This window comes from Podarcis vaucheri (genome assembly GCF_965113315.1).
Source record: "Podarcis vaucheri genome assembly, chromosome: 15".
Classification (NCBI taxonomy): Eukaryota; Metazoa; Chordata; class Lepidosauria; order Squamata; family Lacertidae; genus Podarcis; species Podarcis vaucheri.
In genome coordinates, this window is record NC_138753.1 from 46279419 (window position 1) to 46301990 (window position 22572).

Genomic DNA, 22572 nt, shown 5'->3' on the forward strand with positions numbered 1-22572 from the left:
ATTGAAGTCCATTAATCATTCCCCCGTGTCTCTTATTTAAGGATTTTTTCCTCCCACCACTAGGTCCGCGTGCTGTTTGCTCCATTTGGTCTATGACATCTGAATGATCATCTTCATTAATTGATAAACTCCTACCTTCAGGAGCACTGTCTCCCTCCCCCACATTAGTCAGTTTAAAGCCCTCCTGATGAGGTTTCTGAGATTTTTGGCAAAAACATTTCTCCCAACCGTTGTGAGGTGCAGCCCATCACTTACCAGAAGTCCATCTTCAAGAAACTGCAGTCCGTGATCTAAGAATCCAAACCGTTCCTGTTTACACCATTTGCGAAGCCAGCTGTTCACTTCCACTATTTTTCCCTCTCTCCCTGGGCCACGTCGTTCAACTGGGAGGACAGACGAGATGACAATTTGTGCATTTAGTTGCTTCAATTTCCTGCCGAGAGCCTCGTAGTCTCTTTTGATCTTCTGGAGGCTATTGCTTGCAGTGTCATTGGTTCCCACATGAACCAAGAGGAAGGGGTAATTGTCAGTGGGTTTTATGATTCCTTGCAGTCGTTCAGTTACATCTTGGATCTTAGCCCCAGGGAGACAGCACACTTCCCGAGACATCTTGTCAGGCCCACAGATCACTGCCTCTGTTCCCCTCAGTAGGGAATCCCCTATCACCACTACACGCCTCCTCTTGGGTTTGGTCGGGGTTCTTCCGTGAGCTGTCCGTTCCAAGGTCGCCTGCACATTCCCTGAGGACTGACTTTGCTGCTCGTCTTCATATACCTGATCGACTGTAATGAGGGAGAGATCCTCAAATGGAGTATGCTCTCCGTCTTCCATGCTAGGGGAGAGGACCTCAAAGCGATTGTGTATTTCTAAACAATCAGAGTGAACCCTGGGCCTCCTACTTCTTTGAGTCACGTTTCTCCATATATCTGGCTCCTGTGTTGGTGAACTAGCCTCCTTCTCAGGGGAGTCCCCTGTCTCCTCCTTGGTGGGGACGGTGTGCTCTGTTGCTTCCAAGAAGAGCTCCAGCTCTCTAATTCTTTGGAGCGTAGCGACACGTTCCTCCAGTTGCTGGACTTTGTCTTTTAAAAGGGCAATCAACATGCAATTGCTGCAGGTAAAGCTGCCTGCAACCTTTGGCAAGATGGCAAACATTGCGCAGGAATCGCAGGCGACTGCAGCTGTTCCCTCCCCTTCCATCGTGTCGTTGGGGGTGGCTACAGAGGTCCTCCATCATAAAAAGCTTGAAGACAGGACAAATAACTTCCCCCACAAAAAAAAAACTAGGTCTCCCCCAACAAACGTTTGAGACTAGCTCCCCTAAATCTAAAAGATGGGTATAACTGCGCGCGCCGCTAGGCGCGCGCCGCTGCCCTACAAACTCTGATAAGCTCCTCCCACAGCTAATCCCCTGCCTCAACAGAAACCCTGCCCCCTCTGACCTTTACACAGGGAAAACAGCTAATCAGCCACAAAGAAACACACACACAAGAAAACCCTTTTTGCTCCTTCTTCAACTGCTGCCCTGCAAACTCTGCTAAGCTCCTCCCACAGCTAATCCCCTGCCTCAACAGAAACCCTGCCCCCTCTGACCTTTACACAGGGAAAACAGCTAATCAGCCACAAAGAAACACACACACAATAAAACCCTTTTTGCTCCTTCTTCAACTGCTGCCCTGCAAACTCTGCTAAGCTCCTCCCACAGCTAATCCCCTGCCTCAACAGAAACCCTGCCCCCTCTGACCTTTACACAGGGAAAATTTTTAAAGTCCTTATCTTCTTCTGTACCCCAGAACTTTGATAGTTCTGATGTCAAATAACCAATCAAATCTTCTTGTTCAAGTTCTGGGATAGCTCTTAATCTGAGGTTGTTTTCCCGATTCTTCAATTCCACCATAGACAGATAGGCCTGCTGTTCGTTGATTTGCTTGCACAGTGGCCTTACCTCCCCTTTTATTGCCTCAACCTTCTGATTTGCTTGTTCTGCTTTTTGATTGGCTTCCTCAGCCAGCTTACGGTTTTCTGCAGTTGTTACTTGAAGGTTCCCAATTGCTTGTGTATTTTGAGAGACTTGCTCAGTCAATTTGTTGATAGTGGCTGTAACTTGATCAAATTTTGTCGACTGTTCATCAGCTTTTTTGTTTAAAACTGCCAGTTGTTCCAGAATTTCTTTTGAGACTGGGTCAAGCCCTCCTGAAGCCATATCCTCTGGGACTGGCTGCTCAACTTCTCCTTCTTGCTGGCTTAAAACAGTTGGGACAGATGATCTACGTGGCTGCACAGTCAAAGTTGTTTGTAACAATTGCTGTACAGATTGTTTTGCTTTTGATTTGGCAGCCCTTGGTTTTCCTGAGCCACTCATTCCACAGCTGTCTATGTGTCAAGGTCATGTAAATTCCCATGTAAATCCCATGGGAAAGACAGTCCAAAGTGTAAACAACCAGGCAAAAGATAGACAAAACAATATGCAGTTCCCAGAGACTAAGTAATCCCAAATCCGCTAGGGGGAGCTCCCCTGTATTTCAGAAAAAGAGAAAAACTTTTTCCGCCATTAAAATCCCAGCAGTCCAAAGGAAAAAAAATTGCAGAGGCACCTTCAATATCCCTTAAAACTTGCAGAGCTTTCCCCAAGTTAAGACAAAGTATCAGTAATGGTGCAAGTAACAGTTTCCTTATTTGTATCCAGCAGTAACGCTCAAAAGTAGCACATTCAACATCGAATACAGTTTCCGCAATTTGACAGTTCTTTTGTATCCTGACAGCCCGTAGATTTGGTTTCTCAAGACTTTTATAATCCACCAAGAAAAGGAACAATTCCAATCCAAGTCCAATCAATTGGCACAAAACTAGTCCTTTTTGCTTCTAAATAGCGAGTTCAAACTTTGCACGATAAAGCCAACTTCTTTTATAATCCCCTTTCAGCGCTTCCCGCTTGTCGGGGTCTTTGCTTTGATCTTTAAGCAGAATCGGAAGGCGGACTTCCTGTTTATGTCTCCCATTTTCAGCCGAATTTAATAATTTTAGTTCCCAAAATCTTGTGATTCTTACTCACGAGTATGAAGTTTAGAGTCTGATGTTCCAGGAAGAAAGGTCAGCGCTCATCAGCAGCAGCCGCGCGGCTTCGCTTCCGCGGAAAGAGCGATGAACTCACAGCACCGCTCCCCCTTCCACGTTCCGGAGCCCCTTACGGGGTTCCTTCTTCGTTTCCAGGGTCGCTCCTGGTGCCCGCCGAGTCCCACGACCACAGGCTCACTCTGCCTGTGGGTTTTCTTAACGGATCTCCGCTCTGCTGCAGCGGACAACCCTTTTCCGCGGAGCCCCTCTTCACAGCACGAAGAGGACCGCCATTGCCGTTTCGCGCCGCCTCCGGAAGTCCCGAGATGTAGAGATCTCTGTAGCAAGAATAAGGAAGGGTGGTGGGACATTGTACAGGGCACCTATGCTTACAAAAGGCCTGGTTCACATCTCTGTGTATCTGCTTCACAGGGTGATGCTAGAAGGAGCCCGGAATGCCTTATGTGGATCGTCAGAACCGAATCTGTGGGTTCCTGGACATTGAGGACAATGAGTCCTGTGGGAAGTTCCTGCGAAGATATTTCATCCTGGATACCCAGGCCAATAGCCTTCTGTGGTACATGGACAATCCCCAGGTAATGCCTGTCCTCAGAAGTAGACACCAGTGGCCCACCTGAAAGCAGCAGCCTTTCTGTGACATTCTTCAGGTCCTTTGTAGAGTCCCCCCTCCCCCAGTCCTGTTAGATTTATATAGAAATCATGTGATAAAAAGAAGAAGCACATTCCAAAGTCTTAGTGCCCCATTTGGTAAAACAATGAGATGGATGTTGAGGTGCTACTTCTTTATCACTGAGACTCAGCCCAAACTGGACTCAATGTTAATTGTATGAAAGCAGTTGATGTGCATGTTTAAGGATTTAAATACTGACCATTGGGTCTGGAATGTGTGCAGCATGCAAAAGCTGTTGTTTGCTCCTGAAGAGAAGCTCCCATTAGATCTTCATAGCATCCTGCAATCCTAGATCTTGTTTGAAGGGTGCCAGCTGCAATGACCTGTGTCTATTTATTGCTTTAGCACTATCCTGTCTAAATCCAGCAGTAAGGCCAGCACTAATAGCTGGAACACATGTAAGGCTGGGAAAGAGGAGTGACCTTTATTCCCGCTCCCAGAATTTCCTCCTCTTGGGGGACAGATGAGGTAGCAACCTGTGCGCAGTCAAGGGTGCCGTGTGCTTACCCAAGGCACCATTTCCTTGGAATGAAGGACAGTGGGAACTGGGATATAGGGCCAAACTCTTGCATCCAACTCTCCCAGACACAGCGCCTGACCCGTTGTTTCCCATCCATATAATGTTGTGGCATCCTGTCAGGTGAGGTGAGAAAAGGCCCATCCATTTGTATCTATGGCAACAGGGCAACCTCTTTGAATATGGTAAATAGCGTACTGAAGTGGCCAGCCAAAGTCATTGCCTTGACAAAGGAACCAATTTGGGTGGTTCAGTAACCTCTTCCACTAAGTTCTAAGCAGCCTTGGGAAGGGCCCAAGATATAGAATCATAGAATCATAGAATCATAGAATCATAGAGTTGGAAGAGACCACAAGGGCCATCGAGTCCAACCCCCTGCCAAGCAGGAAACACCATCAGAGCACTCCTGACATATGGTTGTCAAGCCTCTGCTTAAAGACCTCCAAACAAGGAGACTCCACCACACTCCTTTGCTGCCAAGGAGTGTGGTGGAGTCTCCTACTTTGGAGGTCTTTAAGCAGAGGCTTGACAACCATATGTCAGGAGTGCTCTGATGGTGTTTCCTGCTTGGCAGGGGGTTGGACTCAATGGCCCTTGTGGTCTCTTCCAACTCTATGATTCTATGATTCTATGATTCTATTATTCCTTGGCAGCAAATTCCACTGTCAAACAGCTCTTACTGTCAGGAAGTTCTCCTATTGATGCATCCCAGAATTGCATTGGCTTTTTTAGCTGCCGCGTCACACTGTTGGCTCATGTCAAGTTTGTGGTCAACCAAGACTCCTAGATCCTTTTCACATGTACTGCTCTCAAGCCAGGTGTCCCCCATCTTGTATTTGTGCCTCTCATTTTTTTTGCCCAAGTGCAATACTTTACATTTCTCCCTGTTAAAATTCATCTTGTTTGTTTTGGCCCAGTTCTCTAATCTGTCAAGGTCGTTTTGAAGTGTGATCCTGTCCTCTGGGGTGTTAGCCACCCCTCCCAGTTTGGTGTCATCTGCAAATTTGATCAGGATGCCCTTGAGTCCATCATCCAAGTCGTTGATAAAGATGTTGAATAAGACCGGGCCCAAGACAGAACCCTGTGGCACCCCACTAGTCACTCTTCTCCAGGATGAAGAGGAACCATTGATGAGCACCCTTTGGGTTCGGTCAGTCAGCCAGTTACAAATCCACTGAGTGGTAGCATAGTCAAGACCACATTTTACCAGCTTCTTTACAAGAATATCATGGGGCACCTTGTCAAATGCCTTGCTGAAATCAAGGTAGGCTACATCCACTGCGTTCCCTTCATCTACCAGGCTTGTAATTCTGTCAAAAAATGAGATCAGGTTATTCTGACATGACTTATTTTTCAGAAATCCATGCTGACTATTGATGATCACAGCATTCCTTTCTAGGTGCTCACAGACTGTTTGTTTAATGATCTGCTCCAGAATCTTCCCTGGTATTGATGTCAGACTGACTGGGCGGTAATTATTTGGGTCCTCTCTTTTCCCCTTTTTGAAAATAGGGACAACATTTGCCCTCCTCCAGTCTGCCGGGAATCATAGAATCATAGAATCATAGAATCATAGAGTTGGAAGAGACCACAAGGGCCATCGAGTCCAACCCCCTGCCAAGCAGGAAACACCATCAGAGCACTCCTGAAATATGGTTGTCAAGCCTCTGCTTAAAGACCTCCAAAGTAGGAGACTCCACCACACTCCTTGGCAGCAAATTCCACTGTCGAACAGCTCTCACTGTCAGGAAGTTCTTCCTAATGTTTAGGTGGAATCTTCTTTCTTGTAGTTTGGATCCATTGCTCCTTGTCCGCTTCTCCGGAGCAGCAGAAAACAACCTTTCTCCCTCCTCCATGTGACATCCTTTTATATATTTGAACATGGCTATCATATCACCCCTTAACCTCCTCTTCTCCAGGCTAAACATGCCCAGCTCCCTTAGCCGTTCCTCATAAGGCATCGTTTCCAGGCCTTTGACCATTTTGGTTGCCCTCCTCTGGACACGTTCCAGTTTGTCAGTGTCCTTCTTGAATTGTGGTGCCCAGAACTGGATGCAGTACTCCAGGTGTGGTCTGACCAGAGCAGAATACAGTGGCACTATTGGGTTATCTCTTTTCCCCTTTTTGAAAATAGGGACAACATTTGCCCTCCTCCAGTCTGCCGGGACTTCGCCTGTTCTCCAGGAATTCTCAAAGATGACTGCCAGTGGTTCTGAGATCACATCTGCCAGTTCTTTTAATACTCTTGGATGCAGTTCATCTGGCCCTGGAGACTTGAATACATCAAAACTAGCCAAGTATTCTTGTACTATCTCCTAAGTTATTCTCGGCTGTGTTTCCTTTGCTGAATCATTTGCTGCAAATTCTTCAGGTCGGGCATTGTTTTCTTTATCGGAGAAGACTGAGGCAAAGAAGGCATTGAGGAGTTCAGCCCTTTCTGTGTCCCCTGTTTGCATTTCACCATCTTCTCCTCTGAGTGACCCCATACCCATAAAAGCCTTTTTTTTGCTTTTAACCTCTCTAGCAAGCCTGAGTTCATTCTGTGCTTTAGCTTTTCTGACTTTGTGTCTACACGTGCTGGCTATTTGTTTGAATTCCTCTTTGGTGGTTTCCCCCCTTTTCCATTTTTTGTACACATCCTTTTTTAATCTTAACTCAGTTAAAAGTTCTTTAGATAGCCACCCTGGCTTCTTTAGGCACCTTCCATGTTTCCGTCTCATTGGTATTGCCTGACGTTGTGCTTTTACTATCTCCCTCTTAACAAACTCCCAGCCATCATGAACTCCCTTTCCTTTTAGTATTGTTGTCCATGGGATCTCACCCAGCACTTCCCTAAGTTTTATGAAGTCGGCTTTCTTAAAGTCAAGAAATTGAGTCCTAGTATGCTTGGCTGCTCCTTTCCGCTGTGTAGTAAACTTCAGAAGAGCATGATCACTCGCGCCTAATGATCCTTCCACTTTTACCCCACAAACTTGTGACTGTATAGATCTCTGAACTATATTTAAGTCAGGTTGCTGTGGCCCTTGCAGTACAGGAGGATGAGCACCACCAGTGGAGGTGAGCAGTTAGATGTTTTCTCCAATTAATTTCCACGAATGGGCTGGGACGGTGGGACAATAGTAGTCCAACATGTCTGGAGGGCACCAGGTTGGAGAAAGCTCTTCTGCACATTCTTGATTCACCTGTGCAGTGGGCGCCAGATAAAGACCTACCTCTTTTGCCCAGGATTTTGTGGGGCAGTAATCTCCATGGGGGCGGGACGCGGGTGGCGCTGTGGGCTAAAGCCTCAGCGCCTAGGGCTTGCCGATCGAAAGGTCGGCGGTTCGAATCCCCGCGGCGGGGTGCGCTCCCGCTGCTCGGTCCCAGCGCCTGCCCACCTAGCAGTTCGAAAGCACCCCCGGGGGCAAGTAGATAAATAGGTACCGCTTACCAGCGGGAAGGTAAACGGCGTTCCGTGTGCGGCTCTGGCTCGCCAGAGCAGCTTTGTCACGCTGGCCACGTGACCCGGAAGTGTCTTCGGACAGCGCTGGCCCCCGGCCAATAGATGTGAGATGGGCGCACAAACCCCAGAGTCTGTCAAGACTGGCCCGCTCGGGCAGGGGTACCTTTACCTTTACCTTTAATCTCCATGGGATGTTTGAGTGCTGCTACCGTGATGACCTATGGCTGGTCTTCTATCCTCACCCACTCTTGGTTCTGCTGAACTTGGTTGTATTTTAACGTTATGGAAATTGTTTTATCTTTTTTATTGTCCTACAACCTGCCCTGGGATCACACAATGAGGGGTGGGTAAATTAATATTACTGAGAATGGAGCTTAAGCTGCTCGTGAGATGTGATCCTGGCACCTGGTAGCCTCAGGCTCCTTGGCTCTTATTGGAGTGATGCTGCAGGTCTCCCCCCTTTCTGGTTCTGCCAGTTATGTGGGCAAATTTCTATCGTGGGCATGTGTGGAGAAGGTGGGTTGGACTCAATGATGTTTAAGATAATTTCCAGTGTGAGGCTAAGAACCTAAGAGTATAGGAAGAGCCTGCTGCATCTGGCCAGTGGCTCATCCCGTCTCCCCTCCTGTTCTCAAAGTGGCTGACCAGATGCCTGTGAAAAATCCACAAGCAGGATTTGAGCACAAGACCCCTCTCCCTCCTGTGCTTTCCAGCAACTAGAATTCAGAAGCATTGTAAAACATAGCTCCATGAATTTGTCTAATCCTCTTTGAAAGCCATGCAAGTTGATGTCCATCACTGTATCCTTTGGGAGCAAGTTCCATCGTTTAACCATGTGCTATGCAAAGGACTTTCTTTTTTCTGTCCAGAATTGTCTAATGTTCAGCTTCATTGGAAGTCCATGTGTTCTAGTTTTATGAGCATGTCCCCATTGCAGCAGGTCCTGGTGGCTCCCTTTTGCAGTGTGGGCCCCTGGCAGATGCCTGACCATGCCACTGCTTAATGCCAGCCCTGCTGTCCATTGCTATAGCTGCAAAGAGGGTCCTATGCTAGAGCAGTTGCTTGGCCAGCAGGGAGATGTTTCTTTGTTGGGGGGGGCAGAAAGCCAGGCTTCTCATATTTATAGCAGGGCTGGCCAATCCAAAGGCTCAGTTCGAGCTGTCAGTCAGCATAGTTGATGTTTTCCACCTCTGCTCCTTTCCATTCTCCTAAGGCCACAGCACTCACCTTCTATGGTAACTCAGACCCAGCTCCTGTCTCACACTCCAGAACACCAGACAGAACCCTGCAAACAGGATCTCAAGTCTGGATGCTGCCACCAGACATCAAAATAGACACTCACACACACCAGCTCTTGTGAAGCTCAGCTTCATGAGCTCAAAGAGGAAATCTGACCCAGCGGTTTGCTGTGACTCATATCATGCCTTGAACTGTCTGAGAATCTTTGCAAGGAAGCCACAACAAAAAGTCTTGTCTGGGAAACCCCCCTAGACAACTGGACTTTGCAAGCTGAGAACTGAACAAAGTCAGTTTAGAAGCTGGTATGGGATCTGCACCCCTTCCTTTGCACTCATCCATTTGAAGTAACTACCACAGATTTTATTCAGTATCTATCCATTTAGTATTTTAAAAGGAACAGTAGAAGGGCTCAGTGTGCTATAACACACATGGGCAGAAGATTTAGACAAGAACAGTTGTCTATGAACAGTTGATGGGATTGTCCTCATGGGCTCTGTTCAGCCATGAAACATAATGTGTGATGCTTGGCCAGGTATTTTCCCTTGGCCTGATGCTCAGCAAATGTACAGATGACACCAAACTGGGAGGGGTAGCTAATGCTGCAAAAGACAGAATAAGAATTCAAAATGACATTAACAGATTGGAGAAAAAGGGCCCAGGCTAATAAAAATAATTTCAATAGGGACAAATGTAAGGTTCTGCACTTAGGCAGGAAGAACCAGGTGCACAAATACAGGTGAAACTCAGAAAATTAGAATATCATGGAAAAGTTCATTTATTTCAGTAATTCAACTTAAAAGGTGAAACTAATATATGAGATAGACTCATGACATGCAAAGCGAGATATGTCAAGCCTTTATTTGTTATAATTGTGATGATCATGGCTTACAGCTGATGAAAACCCCAAATTAACAATCTCAGAAAATTAGAATGTTAAATGAAATCATCAAAACAAGGATTGCAAATAGAGCAATATTGGACCTCTGAGAAGTAGAAGCATGCATATGTACTCAGTACTTGGTGTGGGCCCCTTTTCCATCAATTACTTTCTCGATGTGGCGTGGCATGGATGCGATCAGCCTGTGGCACTGCTGAGGTGTTACGGAAGACCAGGATGGCCTTCAGCTCTTCTGCATTGCTCAGTCTCATGTCTCTCATTTTTCTCTTGGCAATGCCCCATAGATTCTCTATGGGGTTCAGGTCAGGCGAGTTTGCTGGCCAATCAAGCACAGTAATCCCATGGGCATTGAACCAGGTTTTGGTACTTTTGGCAGTGTGGGCAGGTGCCAAAGTCCTGCTGGAAAATGAAGTCAGCATCCCCATAAAGCTTGTCTGTGCTCCAAAATCTCCTGGTAGATGGCTGCGTTGACCCTGGACTGAATGAAGCACAGTGGACCAACACCAGCTGATGACATGGCTCCCCAAATCAACACAGACTGTGGAAACTTCACACTGGACTTCAAGCATCTGGCATTATGTGCCTCCTCATTGTTCCCCCAGACTCTGGGTCCTTGGTTTCCAAATGAGATGCAAAAGCTGCTCTCATCAGAAAAGAGATTTGGGCAGCCATGCTCCAGGGCAGGCAGGCAGTGGGCCAGATCCTCCACAGCTGCCTTCTCCAACATGGTGCCTTCCAGTTGTCTCCATCTCTCATCAGCCCCAGCCAGCATGGCCAGGGGTTAGGGGTTTAGAGGACGCTAGGCTGCTTGAAGAAGGCTGCTCCAGTCGCTCAATTTTAGCATCCTTGCCATTGGTCATCACTAATTCTAAATAAGCAACCTGAGGGTTTGGTTGTTCATTACCACTTGACTGATTGACTTTTTAACCCATTTCAGAACTTGGCTGTGGGGGCCAAAGCAGTGGGATCTTTGCAGCTGACCTACATCTCGAAGGTAAGAACAAGGTGGAGATACGATTGGCGGGAACCTGGCAGAGCCTGTTGCTCTTCTCCACTTTTCTAGCCCTCAAGGTTTTGTTGCTATTGTTTTAAGCCCACCAGTTCTGTGCTTATAACTATGGGTGCACTTACTCTTATAACCATTTGAGCTTGTGACAGCATAGGCAAAATCTGAGTTTGGTTGGATGGGCTGTTTTCAGATCCCTGGTCAAGGATGGCACCATTCCTGCATTCTTTATATTGGTTTGCATGCCCCAGTGCTGCTGAGTAGGCATTCAGCTGCAATAGCAACGTATCCATAGCTGGACACAAAATGCCACCACTTCCACTGGGGACAAACCTGTTTCTCATTGCCCAGCATAACCCAGTGATTCACAAATCCTCAGTTGAGGAAAGTATAATTTCTCAGGGGAAAGAGGAAGCCTTTGCCTAATGTGGAGGAAGAAGGCAGAACTATGATGCTGCTGCTGGGGCAGAGAGCAACCCAGCGGTCAGGGGGCCAATTGCAAAGTGTGCCATTTCTAAAATGTTAGCTTTACCCACTTATTAACAGCCAAGTTTCTGGTCCACGGGCGGGGGCAATTGTGACCCTCCAACTGTTGTTGGAGCCTAACTCTACACAGCCCCCGCCAGCATGGCCGGTGCTCAGGGATTATGGCAGTTGTTGCCCTACATCAGGAGGGGCGCAGTCTTCCCCATTCATTCCTGTTCTGGTCCTTTGGCTGCAGAGCCCTGTGTTGCTGTCAATGAAGGCTCACTTAAGTACAGGGCCATCTTAAGTATATCCGGCGTCATGCTGCAAAGATCCCTCCGGCAGCCACCCCCACTCCCCACCCCCGTTTCCCAGAGTTGCCAACCTTTTTACGGCGCTGCCAGCAGCTTTGTGGAGCTGGAGGAGGCGGGCAGCAGCTGCAGGGTGGCTCCTCCGGCAGGGAAGAGGCGAAGGCTCCGGGTGTGCTGCTGCTTCAGCAAGGCGGGCAAGGGCGGCAAGCGGATGCTGGGAGGCGCCGCGCCCATCCTCCGCCTCTTCCCTGGCACCCTCCAGAACGTGGCACCCTGGCCTCTATGGGCAAGATGCCCCTGGTTAAGTATCCTGGACCTGTGACAAAGGCTGCCTCTTGCCTGGATGGGGGATGCAGAGGAACCTCTGTTTTTGATATGGCTGGAATGTAGCCTGCTATGCAAAGGAAAGAGTCACAGCTGTTGACCCACCCAGTTTTGCCTCTGGCCATGCCCACCATCAGCATGCAGCCACCAAAGATTTGTCTGCAAGGGAATGTGGCCCTTGGCCTTGCAAAAGATTTCCCCTCCTTTAAATGCTGCATGGTAGGAAAGGCTTCACCTGCTCAATCCTGCCTGAGAAAGGTTTAGGGTGCTGAGTGTTTGCCTGCTATGCTAAAGGCACCCTGGGAAAAACCTTTGCAACTTACCCAATAGCTAGGACAAAATTACTGAGGGCTGCGTCATCAGCTGTCTCACCTCCCTTTTTCCTTGCAGGTCAGTGTGGCTCCCCCCAAACAAAAGCCAAAAACACCCCTCTGCTTTGGTAAGTAGAAGGCATTCCAGGGAAGTGGGGAAGGGAAAGGGCTGGTTCACACATGCATGTAAGCCTTCAAAGCACAGTGCACTTGAAAACAAGCAGCTGCACTTGCAACACTTAATGTTACCTGTGGCTTTTTAACCTGTATGACTTAGGTTTATGTACACAAGTCATCACTCAATGTTACTTTCAGCCATCAATTAGGGGACGCTGATGCATAAGTTGTCTATCAAAGAGAAGATGGACACCAGTGATTCTGTAATATGGCTGTTTAGTTCAAGTCTCCCCAAAAGGGCTCTAATTTCATTTCGTGGTTGCAGAGGAAAGCTAACACTATGCCAGTTAGATGGCGTGGGCTGAATGTTGGTCTGCATTCAGACTTTTGTCACTTCCTATTTTCATCAAAGCATAATTTGCCATTACATTTGAACCAGCAATCCATGGTTAAGTTTACTTCCAAAACATAACTCAACGATTTAAGCCCAGTATACCCAAAGGAGCGTCTCCATCCCCATCATTCAGCCTGGACACTGAGGTCCAGCTCCATGGGCCTTCCGGTGGTTCCCTCGCTGTAAGAAGTGAGCTTACGGGAAACTAGGCAGAGAGGCTTCTCTGTAGCAGCGCCCGCCCTGTGGAACGCCCTCCCATCAGATGTCAAGGAAATAAACAACTGACTTTTAGAAGACATCTGAAGGCAGCCTTGTTTGGGGAAGTTTTTAATGTTTGATTCTATTTTTAATATTCTGTTGGGAGCCTCCCAGAGTGGCTGGGGAAACATAGCCAGATGGGCGGGCTATAAATAAGTTGTTGTTGTTGTTGTTGTTGTTGTGCATGACATGTAAGGGGGGAGGCAGGAGAACAGAGCTCATCCTTTGTCAACCTGCTGCCCTCCAGATGTGTTGTAACACAACCCCCATCAGTCCCAGCTGGCATGTGCTGGCTGAGGCTGATGGGAGTTGTAGTCCATAACATCTGGAAGGCACCAGGTTAGTGAAGGATGCTTCAGACCATAGTTTATATTTCAAGGAGTGCCTTAATGCACCTTTGAAGTGGATTCAGATTCCTCCCACCCCACCACAAGCTTATTGTGTGAATTTGATTCCCTCCTTTCTCAGCTACACTTTCAACCCTCGGGAAACTGACTTGGCTATCCCTCCGGTTTTTGAGAGGATTTTGTCCATGCAAACCCTTGCAACCATAGAAGCCAGAAGATGTTTAAGGAGATAATATCTGACTTTAAAACTGAGATGTTTAGAGAGCTGAATTCTGTGAACCATACACTGCACTCCTTCTGCCCATCTGCAAAACGCATGATGGTCTTTATAGAATCATAGAGTTGGAAGAGACCACAAGGGCCATCGAGTCCAACCCCCTGCCAAGCAGGAAACACCATCAGAGCACTCCTGACATATGGTTGTCAAGCCTCTGCTTAAAGACCTCCAAACAAGGAGACTCCACCACACTCCTTGGCAGCAAATTCCACTGTCGAACAGCTCTTACTGTCAGGAAGTTCTTCCTAATGTTTAGGTGGAATCTTCTTTCTTGTAGTTTGGATCCATTGCTCCGTGTCTGCTTCTCTGGAGCAGCAGAAAACAACCTTTCTCCCTCCTCTATGTGACATCCTTTTATATATTTGAACATGGCTACCATATCACCCCTTAACCTCCTCTTCTCCAGGCTAAACATGCCCAGCTCCCTTAGCCGTTCCTCATAAGGCATCGTTTCCAGGCCTTTGACCATTTTGGTTGCCCTCCTCTGGACACATTCCAGTTTGTCAGTGTCCTTCTTGAATTGTGGTGCCCAGAACTGGACACAGTACTCCAGGTGAGGTCTGACCAGAGCAGAATACAGTGGCACTATTACTTCCCTTGATCTAGATGCTATACTCCTATTGATGCAGCCCAGAATTGCATTGGCTTTTTTAGCTGCCGCGTCACACTGTTGGCTCATGTCAAGTTTGTGGTCAACCAAAACTCCTAGATCCTTTTCACGTGTACTGCTCTCAAGCCAGGTGTCACCCATCTTGTATTTGTGCCTCTCATTTTTTTTGCCCAAGTGCAATACTTTACATTTCTCCCTGTTAAAATTCATCTTGTTTGTTTTGGCCCAGTTCTCTAATCTGTCAAGGTCGTTTTGAAGTGTGATCCTGTCCTCTGGGGTGTTAGCCACCCCTCCCAGTTTGGTGTCATCTGCAAATTTGATCAGGATGCCCTTGAGTCCATCATCCAAGTCGTTGATAAAGATGTTGAATAAGACCGGGCCCAAGACAGAGCCCTGTGGCACCCCACTAGTCACTCTTCTCCAGGATGAAGAGGAACCATTGATGAGCACCCTTTGGGTTCGGTCAGTCAGCCAGTTACAAATCCACTGAGTGGTAGCATAGTCAAGACCGCATTTTACCAGCTTCTTTACAAGAATATCATGGGGCACCTTGTCGAATGCCTTGCTGAAATCAAGGTAGGCTACATCCACTGCGTTCCCTTCATCTACCAGGCTTGTAATTCTGTCAAAAAATGAGATCAGGTTAGTCTGACATGACTTATTTTTCAGAAATCCATGCTGACTATTGGTGATCACAGCATTCCTTTCTAGGTGCTCACAGACTGTTTGTTTAATGATCTGCTCCAGAATCTTCCCTGGTATTGATGTCAGACTGACTGGGCGGTAATTATTTGGGTCCTCTCTTTTCCCCTTTTTGAAAATGGGGACAACATTTGCCCTCCTCCAGTCTGCCGGGACTTCGCCTGTTCTCCAGGAATTCTCAAAGATGACTGCCAGTGGTTCTGAGATCACCTCTGCCAGTTCTTTTAATACTCTTGGATGCAGTTCATCTGGCCATGGAGACTTGAATACATCTAAACTAGCCAAGTATTCTTGTACTATCTCCTTAGTTATTCTGGGCTGTGTTTCCTTTGCTGAATCATTTGCTCCAAATTCTTCAGGTCGGGCATTGTTTTCTTTATCGGAGAAGACTGAGGCAAAGAAGGCATTGAGGAGTTCAGCCCTTTCTGTGTCCCCTGTTTGCATTTCCCCATCTTCTCCTCTGAGTGACCCCATACCCATAAAAGCCTTTTTTGTTGCTTTTAACCTCTCTAGCAAGCCTGAGTTCATTTTGTGCTTTAGCTTTTCTGACTTTGTTTCTACACGTGCTGGCTATTTGTTTGAATTCCTCTTTGGTGGTTTCCCCCCTTTTCCATTTTTTGTACACATCCTTTTTTAATCTTAACTCAGTTAAAAGTTCTTTAGATAGCCACCCTGGCTTCTTTAGGCACCTTCCATGTTTCCGTCTCATTGGTATTGCCTGACGTTGTGCTTTTACTATCTCCCTCTTAACAAACTCCCAGCCATCATGAACTCCCTTTCCTTTTAGTATTACTGTCCATGGGATCTCACCCAGCACTTCCCTAAGTTTTATGAAGTCGGCTTTCTTAAAGTCAAGAAATTGAGTCCTAGTATGCTTGGCTGCTCCTTTCCGCTGTATAGTAAACTTCAGAAGAGCATGATAACCGAACCCCCATCCAAAAGGTGGTTGTGTACAAGCAGTAAGTAACATTTGCTCTTAAAAAAAAAATCTTGCATTTCAACTTCCAATCTACATTCCCCAGCACAACGTATTTTTTATTTTGTTTTTTTAAATGCAGTTATCAGAGTTGTGAACAATAAAAATATATTCAATGAAATATCAATCTCACTCCCCCTAATAGCAAACTCTGGTCCCAAAGGAAATGGAGGCAAAATGAGACCACCCAGAATACAGAGGATGGTACTGGCCTGCCTCGGAGAACCCTGAAGCTGGCAGAAGTACCAAAACAAACAAACAAACAAACAAATCCCACCCCTTCTAAAATTCTAGAACAACCCAGTGAGACTGGAGTATTCTCCAAAACCACAGAATATTGAGTGTCATTTGGAAAAATAAAACAGAAAACGAGGGGTCAGGAGGAGGGTGCATTGGTCTGTTTGGGACCCTAACAGAAAAGCACATCAGTACTAAACACGATTAAAACCACTCTAAAAACAGTTAAAAGCATTCTCTTAGCCATTGATTTTGGTTTTGCCAGGAACAGCCATCAAATGCCTGCCTAAGCAAGAATGTTTGTAGATGCTTCCTGAATGTCAGTATTAAGGAAGGCAGACAAACAGGGGCCCACCATTGAAAAGGCCCCATCATAGGTCAGTGCAAACCAGGCAGCCCCCAGAGGTGGCACCACCAACAAGGCCTCAGCTGCCAATTGTACGGACCCATAATCTCTGGCCATTGGCCATGCTGGCTGAGTGGGTCTGGTGATATTGTAGTCCACAACATTACTTCAATATTCCCCATTCCTGCCCTAACCATTTATACTACCTTGGAGGAGAGTGGGTCTGGCTGGCTGGCCAGAACCCTGAACAAGAGATCTTCTGTTAGAAGGGGAGCATACAGTGTGGCATTTTATTTCAGGTCCCACTTGCAGAATTTACCTTTATAAGGGAGGTAAAGGGACCCCTGACCATTAGGTCCAGTTGCAGACGACTCTGGGGTTGCGGCGCTCATCTCGCTTTACTGGCCGAGGGAGCTTGCGTACAGCTTCCGGGTCATGTGGCCAGCATGACTAAGCCGCTTCTGGTGAACCAGAGGAAACGCCGTTTACCTTCCCACCGGAGCAGTACCTATTTATCTACTTGCACTTTGACGGGCTTTCGAACTGCTAGGTTTGAAACCCAGCCATAAAAACCAAAGCCAAGAACTTTAGATTGACATTTGGTTTTCGATTCCCTAATGTAGACACCCATTTAAATCTAAGTGCTAAGACCAGCAACTAGATCAGACTGGATTCTGTGAGGGCAAATGCCTTCCAGAACAGAATTGTTTTCTTCATCTGAAAGGGGGGGGGATCAAGAGAGCTGTTCAGGTGAGCCCCAATGTCAAATCCAGTCTATACGATTGAAGCACATGGCATCTCCCAAAGAATCCTGGGAACCGTTGTTTACTCTTCATAGAGCTAAATTTTTTAATTTTTTTTTAATTTTAAAAAGAATTTTTATTATAATCCAACGTCTAAAAAAGAACATATACATAATAGAACAAAACACATAAAAAACAAGGATAGTAAAATAATTCGGAATCAATATACAATATTTACGTTCTTTGACTTCCCACCACCACCACGAGACCTCTATCTCAACAATATTTACAGCAGCATCTTTTACTAATCGTCGTGTTCAACCTCGCGGTTTTTAAATTATACCTACTGTGATTTTGGTGTTTCCTAACGTCATCTCCATGTATGAAAAAAATTTGTTCCAATCATTAATAAATTTAGTATTTTTCTGATGCCTAATCTTCTGCGTCATTATTGCTAAGTCAATATATTCAATTAGTTTGGTTTGCCAGTCCATAATTGTTGGAATGCTGGGTTTTTTCCAATTCTGCGCTAGCAGTACCCTAGCGGCTACTGTTGCATATTGGAATAGGGTTTGGTCGTCTTTATTGATCTCACTGCCCACCATTCCCAGAAGGAATGCCTCGGGTATTTTTGGGAAAGTATACTTTAGCATCTTTTTTAGTTCATCATAAACGGCGCCCCAGAACTTCTTTACTTCATCACAGGACCACCACATATGAAAGAAGTCTCCCTCTTTCTTCTTACATTTCCAACAGGTCTTATCTCCGGTTTTATACATTTTAGCTAATTTTGTTGGGGTGATGTACCAACGGTACATCATCTTTTCCATGTTTTCTCGGAGCCCGACACATGCTGAGAAATTCATATCCTTGGTCCATAATTTTTTCCATTTTTCATATTCTAAAGGATGTCCTATGTCTATAGCCCACTTGATCATGACCTCTTTGACTTCCTCATCCATAGTATCCCAATCTAATAGTTGGTTATACATTTTAGTTAGGAGTTTAGACTTCCCTTCTATTATTTCTAACTGGAATTTGGATTTGTTTTTACTCATTCCAGCTTTTTTATGTTCATTCCATAAAGAATTAATTTGGTGGAATTGTATCCACCCCGTTAGTTTATCTTTTAACTCTTCGTAGGGTCTAATTTCCCATCCTTTCTCAGATCTTTTCAAGAGTTCAGCATAAGTCCATCTTCTACCTTCCATATTCACTTTTTTGTTTACTAGAATATCTACGGGTGACAGCCATAGCGGGGTATCTTTTTCTACCAAGTTCTTACATCTATTCCACACTTCCAACAGCGCTCCTCTTATGATGTGATTAGAAAACCCTTTGTGCACTCTTCCCTTATCTTGCCATAGGTAGGCATGCCAACCAAATCTAGCATTAAAACCCTCCAAGTCCAGCAGGTCGGTATTGTCCAAAACTATCCATTCCTTCACCCAGCATAAACACGAGGCTTCATAATATAGTTGTAAATTTGGGAGCGCAAACCCGCCTCTATCTCTTTTATCAGTGAGCAACTTGTATTTGATTCTGGCCCTTTTACCCTGCCAGATGAATCTGGAAAGGGTCCTCTGCCAGTTCTTGAACATTGTTGTGCCCCTGATTACCGGGATATTTTGAAATAGGAATATCATTTTGGGGAGGATGTTCATCTTGATGGCGGCCATTCTCCCCTCCCAAGAGAGGTGTAATCTACTCCAACTGTCTAAATCTCTTTTGCATTCTCTCCACGTTCTATTGTAGTTGTCCTCCACCAAGTTTATATTTTTCGTTGAAAGCCAAATACCCAAATACTTAACCTTTTTTGATATCTTTATCCCAGATTCTAATTCAATTTTGCTTTTTGATTGTTCGTCTAAGTTCTTAACCAACATTTTTGTTTTAATTTTGTTCAATTTAAACCCAGATAACCTCCCAAATTCCTCCATTACATCAATGATTGTATTTATCCTCTCTAAAGGTTCTTCTATTGATATTACAAGATCGTCGGCATAAGCCTTGACTTTATATTCTTTTTTGCCTATCTTAATTCCTCTTATTTCCGAAGTTCCTCTAATCTTATTCAGTATAACCTCCAAGACCATAATAAATAACAGGGGTGACAATGGGCACCCCTGCCTTGTACCCTTTGTGATCTTAAATGAGTTTGTTAAGTTGCCGTTAATGATAAGTTTCGCTCTTTGGTTTGAGTAGATTGCTCTGATACCTTCTAAGAATGGCCCTCTTATTCCTACCCTCTCCATACATTTAATGAGGAATTGCCAGGATACATTATCGAAGGCCTTTTCGGCATCTATAAAAATTAGGGCGGCAGGGATAGAGCTAAATTTACCTTAACTACAATTTCCAGAATTTGGGGTGGGGGAGAAATGTGCTAAATGTGCCAAACACTGACACTGATCTCTGTGTCCACAGTTATTAATGCGTTGTCTCAGCGCTATGTTTTGCAAGCCAATGACCAAAAGGACCTGCAGGACTGGGTGGAGGCACTAAATCGGGCCAGCAAGATCACGGTAGGTTTGCCCAGTGCTTTGGGTATCTTTTTGGTGTTCAGTGGAAAGAAGAGGTCGTGTTGGTTTCCTTTTATTCAGGCTTTAATCTGGTTGAAATGTAGGGATTTCTTTCCTTTCCTTTCAGCTGAATTATGTGGGCATCTTGGCCAAAATCCTAAAACATAATTGAACAGGTGGAGTGCATTAATTTGGGGGAAGGGGAAGAAGAGGGGTCTGCACTTATGGTACAGGGAGTACGTCTTATCTTTCTCCCCCCCCCCCAATTATTCTTTTATTCATCCTGATTAGTTTGCAGGTAGATCAGACAATGTTAGCTATTAAATGAGCATTCATTCCAATTTGCTTATGGGGAAGTTAAACAACATTGCATCAAAGCAAATGTTATTCCACACTTTACTTTGCTGTCACTTACCTTATTGCAAAAAATGTGGCCTTTGAGGAAGTCTGTTTGTTGTACAAGACCTCCCAGTCATAATTGTTGAACCAATTTTTGCTGGTATATGACTGAATCCCATCTGAAAACACCGATTATCTGGAAGTGCCCAATGTAAAAAGGCAGTGTAGAAAGTCTTTAAATAGTAAAGTAAGAAGTAATAACAAACAGGTTCCTCCTCCACTTTTTCCTTAACAACTCACCCCAGTAAATGCAAAACAGATAGAACACCCGGGACACAAATAGGAAAAAGGCCCTATAAGCTGTCAGTATTTTATAGCCTGAAAAGTCATGTACTACCACAGGCAGGGAGGGGGCACCCACAGCACTTTGTTACGCTTCCCCAGCCATTTATTCTAGTTAAAGTTACTTCAGGAGAATTGCAAAAGCAACTGCAATTGGGCACCTGCAGACCAGCAAGGCTGAGCAATTTTACAAATTGCATGGATTTATAATTTATTCAGAGTAATTCTGATAGGTGGGGTGAATTTGCAGGTTCTGAAGAACTTGAGTTCGTTTAATTGCCATTCTCACTCACCTAGCAGAAAACAGGAACAGGAGTCCAGTAAGAAGAAAGAGGGGTTAGACATTAGAGTAGCCTTCCCCAACCTGCCTCCCCCAGCTGTGCCCAACATCTAGTAAAAATTGTCCTTACCACTTGTCAGACCAATGCCAAACCAATCTGAGATACCCTGGCGTGTGATAATTCTCCCCAGGGCATTTTACCAATCTACATGTGTTCTATATGCCATGGAAAAAATGGGCTGCTGTTAATATACCCTCCTTTCCATGGTACATACATTGATTTATACTGTAAACTGTGATCTTTGGGTGAAAGGCGGCATATACATCTAATTTGTTGTTGTTGTTGTTTACAGAATTTGAACAAGCTTTGCCCTGTAATTCATGACATGAGAAAAGCAAACATTTGTTCCCAGTTAGCAAAGATAGGGAACCTGGGGTCCTCCAAATGTTGTTGGACTACAACTCCCATCATGCCCTGACCATTGACCATGCTGGCTCGAGTTGATGGGAGTTGGAGTCTAACCATCTCTGGAGGGCCACTGGTTTCCCATTTCTTTTGTAAGAGTTGTTCTAAAAACAACAACAACCTGTAAAAGAACTACCCACATTTTTGGCGTGATCACCTGGAAGCAGTGTATTGTGTGAATTTAACTCCCTGACGGAGGGGGAAGATACTCTCTTTTGCTTTAGTGGTGACATGTATATGGAACCCGAAACTTCTCTAGCCGAGCCTAGGAAGCCCCTTACTTTAGGGGCCAGCTTAGAGGGATGTTTCCTTCTCTCCATGATGGCAGGTGTTTGCCACATCATATGGAACCTTGGGTTGAGGATGCCTTGCTCGGTGTGTTGATGGCTCTGGCACTGGGGAAAGGTGTGTGGTGCATCTTGTATCACTGCCAACACCTGCGGTTGGAAGATCAAATGCCCCCTGCCTGCTGCCTTTTGACTCTCCTCCTGCATAGCTTACATTAGACCTGTTGCCAAGCTGCAGCTGCAGCTGCAGCTGCAGGGATCTAAGCCTGTGGTTTTTTTTGTCCAGCTTCCTTGGAGACAGGCCAGTGGCTCCCCACTGATCAATAGGGACGGAAAGGCAGCTTGTGTGCCATACAGCAGTTACTCTCTGCCATTGGTTGCGTTTGAAGGCCTAGAGGCATCTTCTAAGAGCATTGGGGAGATGCACATGGGCTGTGTAGCAAAGGACAAGTCGGTCAGTTTCGGTGTCTCATTTTTCTTGTCTTAGAATCAGGCCTCCACATTTTTGAAGCAATTTTTGTGTCTTTTTTTTAAAAAACACAACACTCTTGAAAATCCATCAGCATTTTTGTGTGAATTTTTCCTATTAAACATATTGTTGTGTGCAATTTTGACTCACACACACATCTTTGAAAGTAATTTCCCATAATAAAATTCATTTTTGCATGTTGTTTGCACTAAAATAGGGTGGGTTGGTTTTTGTTTTGGTTTTTTGCACACTTTCCCCTAATATGATACATTTTGTACTCACGGGTTGGTTGGAGTAATTCGGAGTAGTATGAGATTTGCATATTGGTTCAAGACGTGCAAATTAGGTGGCTTCCCATTGAAAGGCAAAGAAAATCAATGCCCCCCCTCTCTTGGGTCCCAATTGCACTATACATTTAAAGCAGTATCATAGTTGTTTAAGCAGTCATGGCTTCCCCAAGGAATCCTGGCGTCTGAAGTTTGTTGAAGGTGCTGAGGGTTGTTAGGGGACCCTTATACCCCTCAAAGAGCAATAATGCCCACAGTGGTTTAGGAACCAATCCCTCTTCACAGGGAATGCTGAGAACTGCAGCTCTGTGAGGGCGA

The 22572-nt window shown here is 45.5% G+C and overlaps 1 protein-coding gene across 2 annotated transcripts in view; it reads left to right on the plus strand.

The window, feature by feature from the left end:
• The window catches only part of PLEKHA2 (pleckstrin homology domain containing A2), a 111071-nt gene that overhangs the window by 49254 nt on the left and 39245 nt on the right, over positions 1–22572 (plus strand). For both annotated transcript variants that reach the window (XM_082200580.1, XM_082200579.1), the window contains exons 2-5: positions 3484–3647; positions 10776–10832; positions 12335–12383; positions 19690–19787. In XM_082200580.1, coding sequence (XP_082056706.1) covers positions 3507–3647; positions 10776–10832; positions 12335–12383; positions 19690–19787 — 345 coding nt within the window. In that variant the 5' untranslated portion in view covers positions 3484–3506. The remainder of the gene's footprint in view (positions 1–3483; positions 3648–10775; positions 10833–12334; positions 12384–19689; positions 19788–22572) is intronic.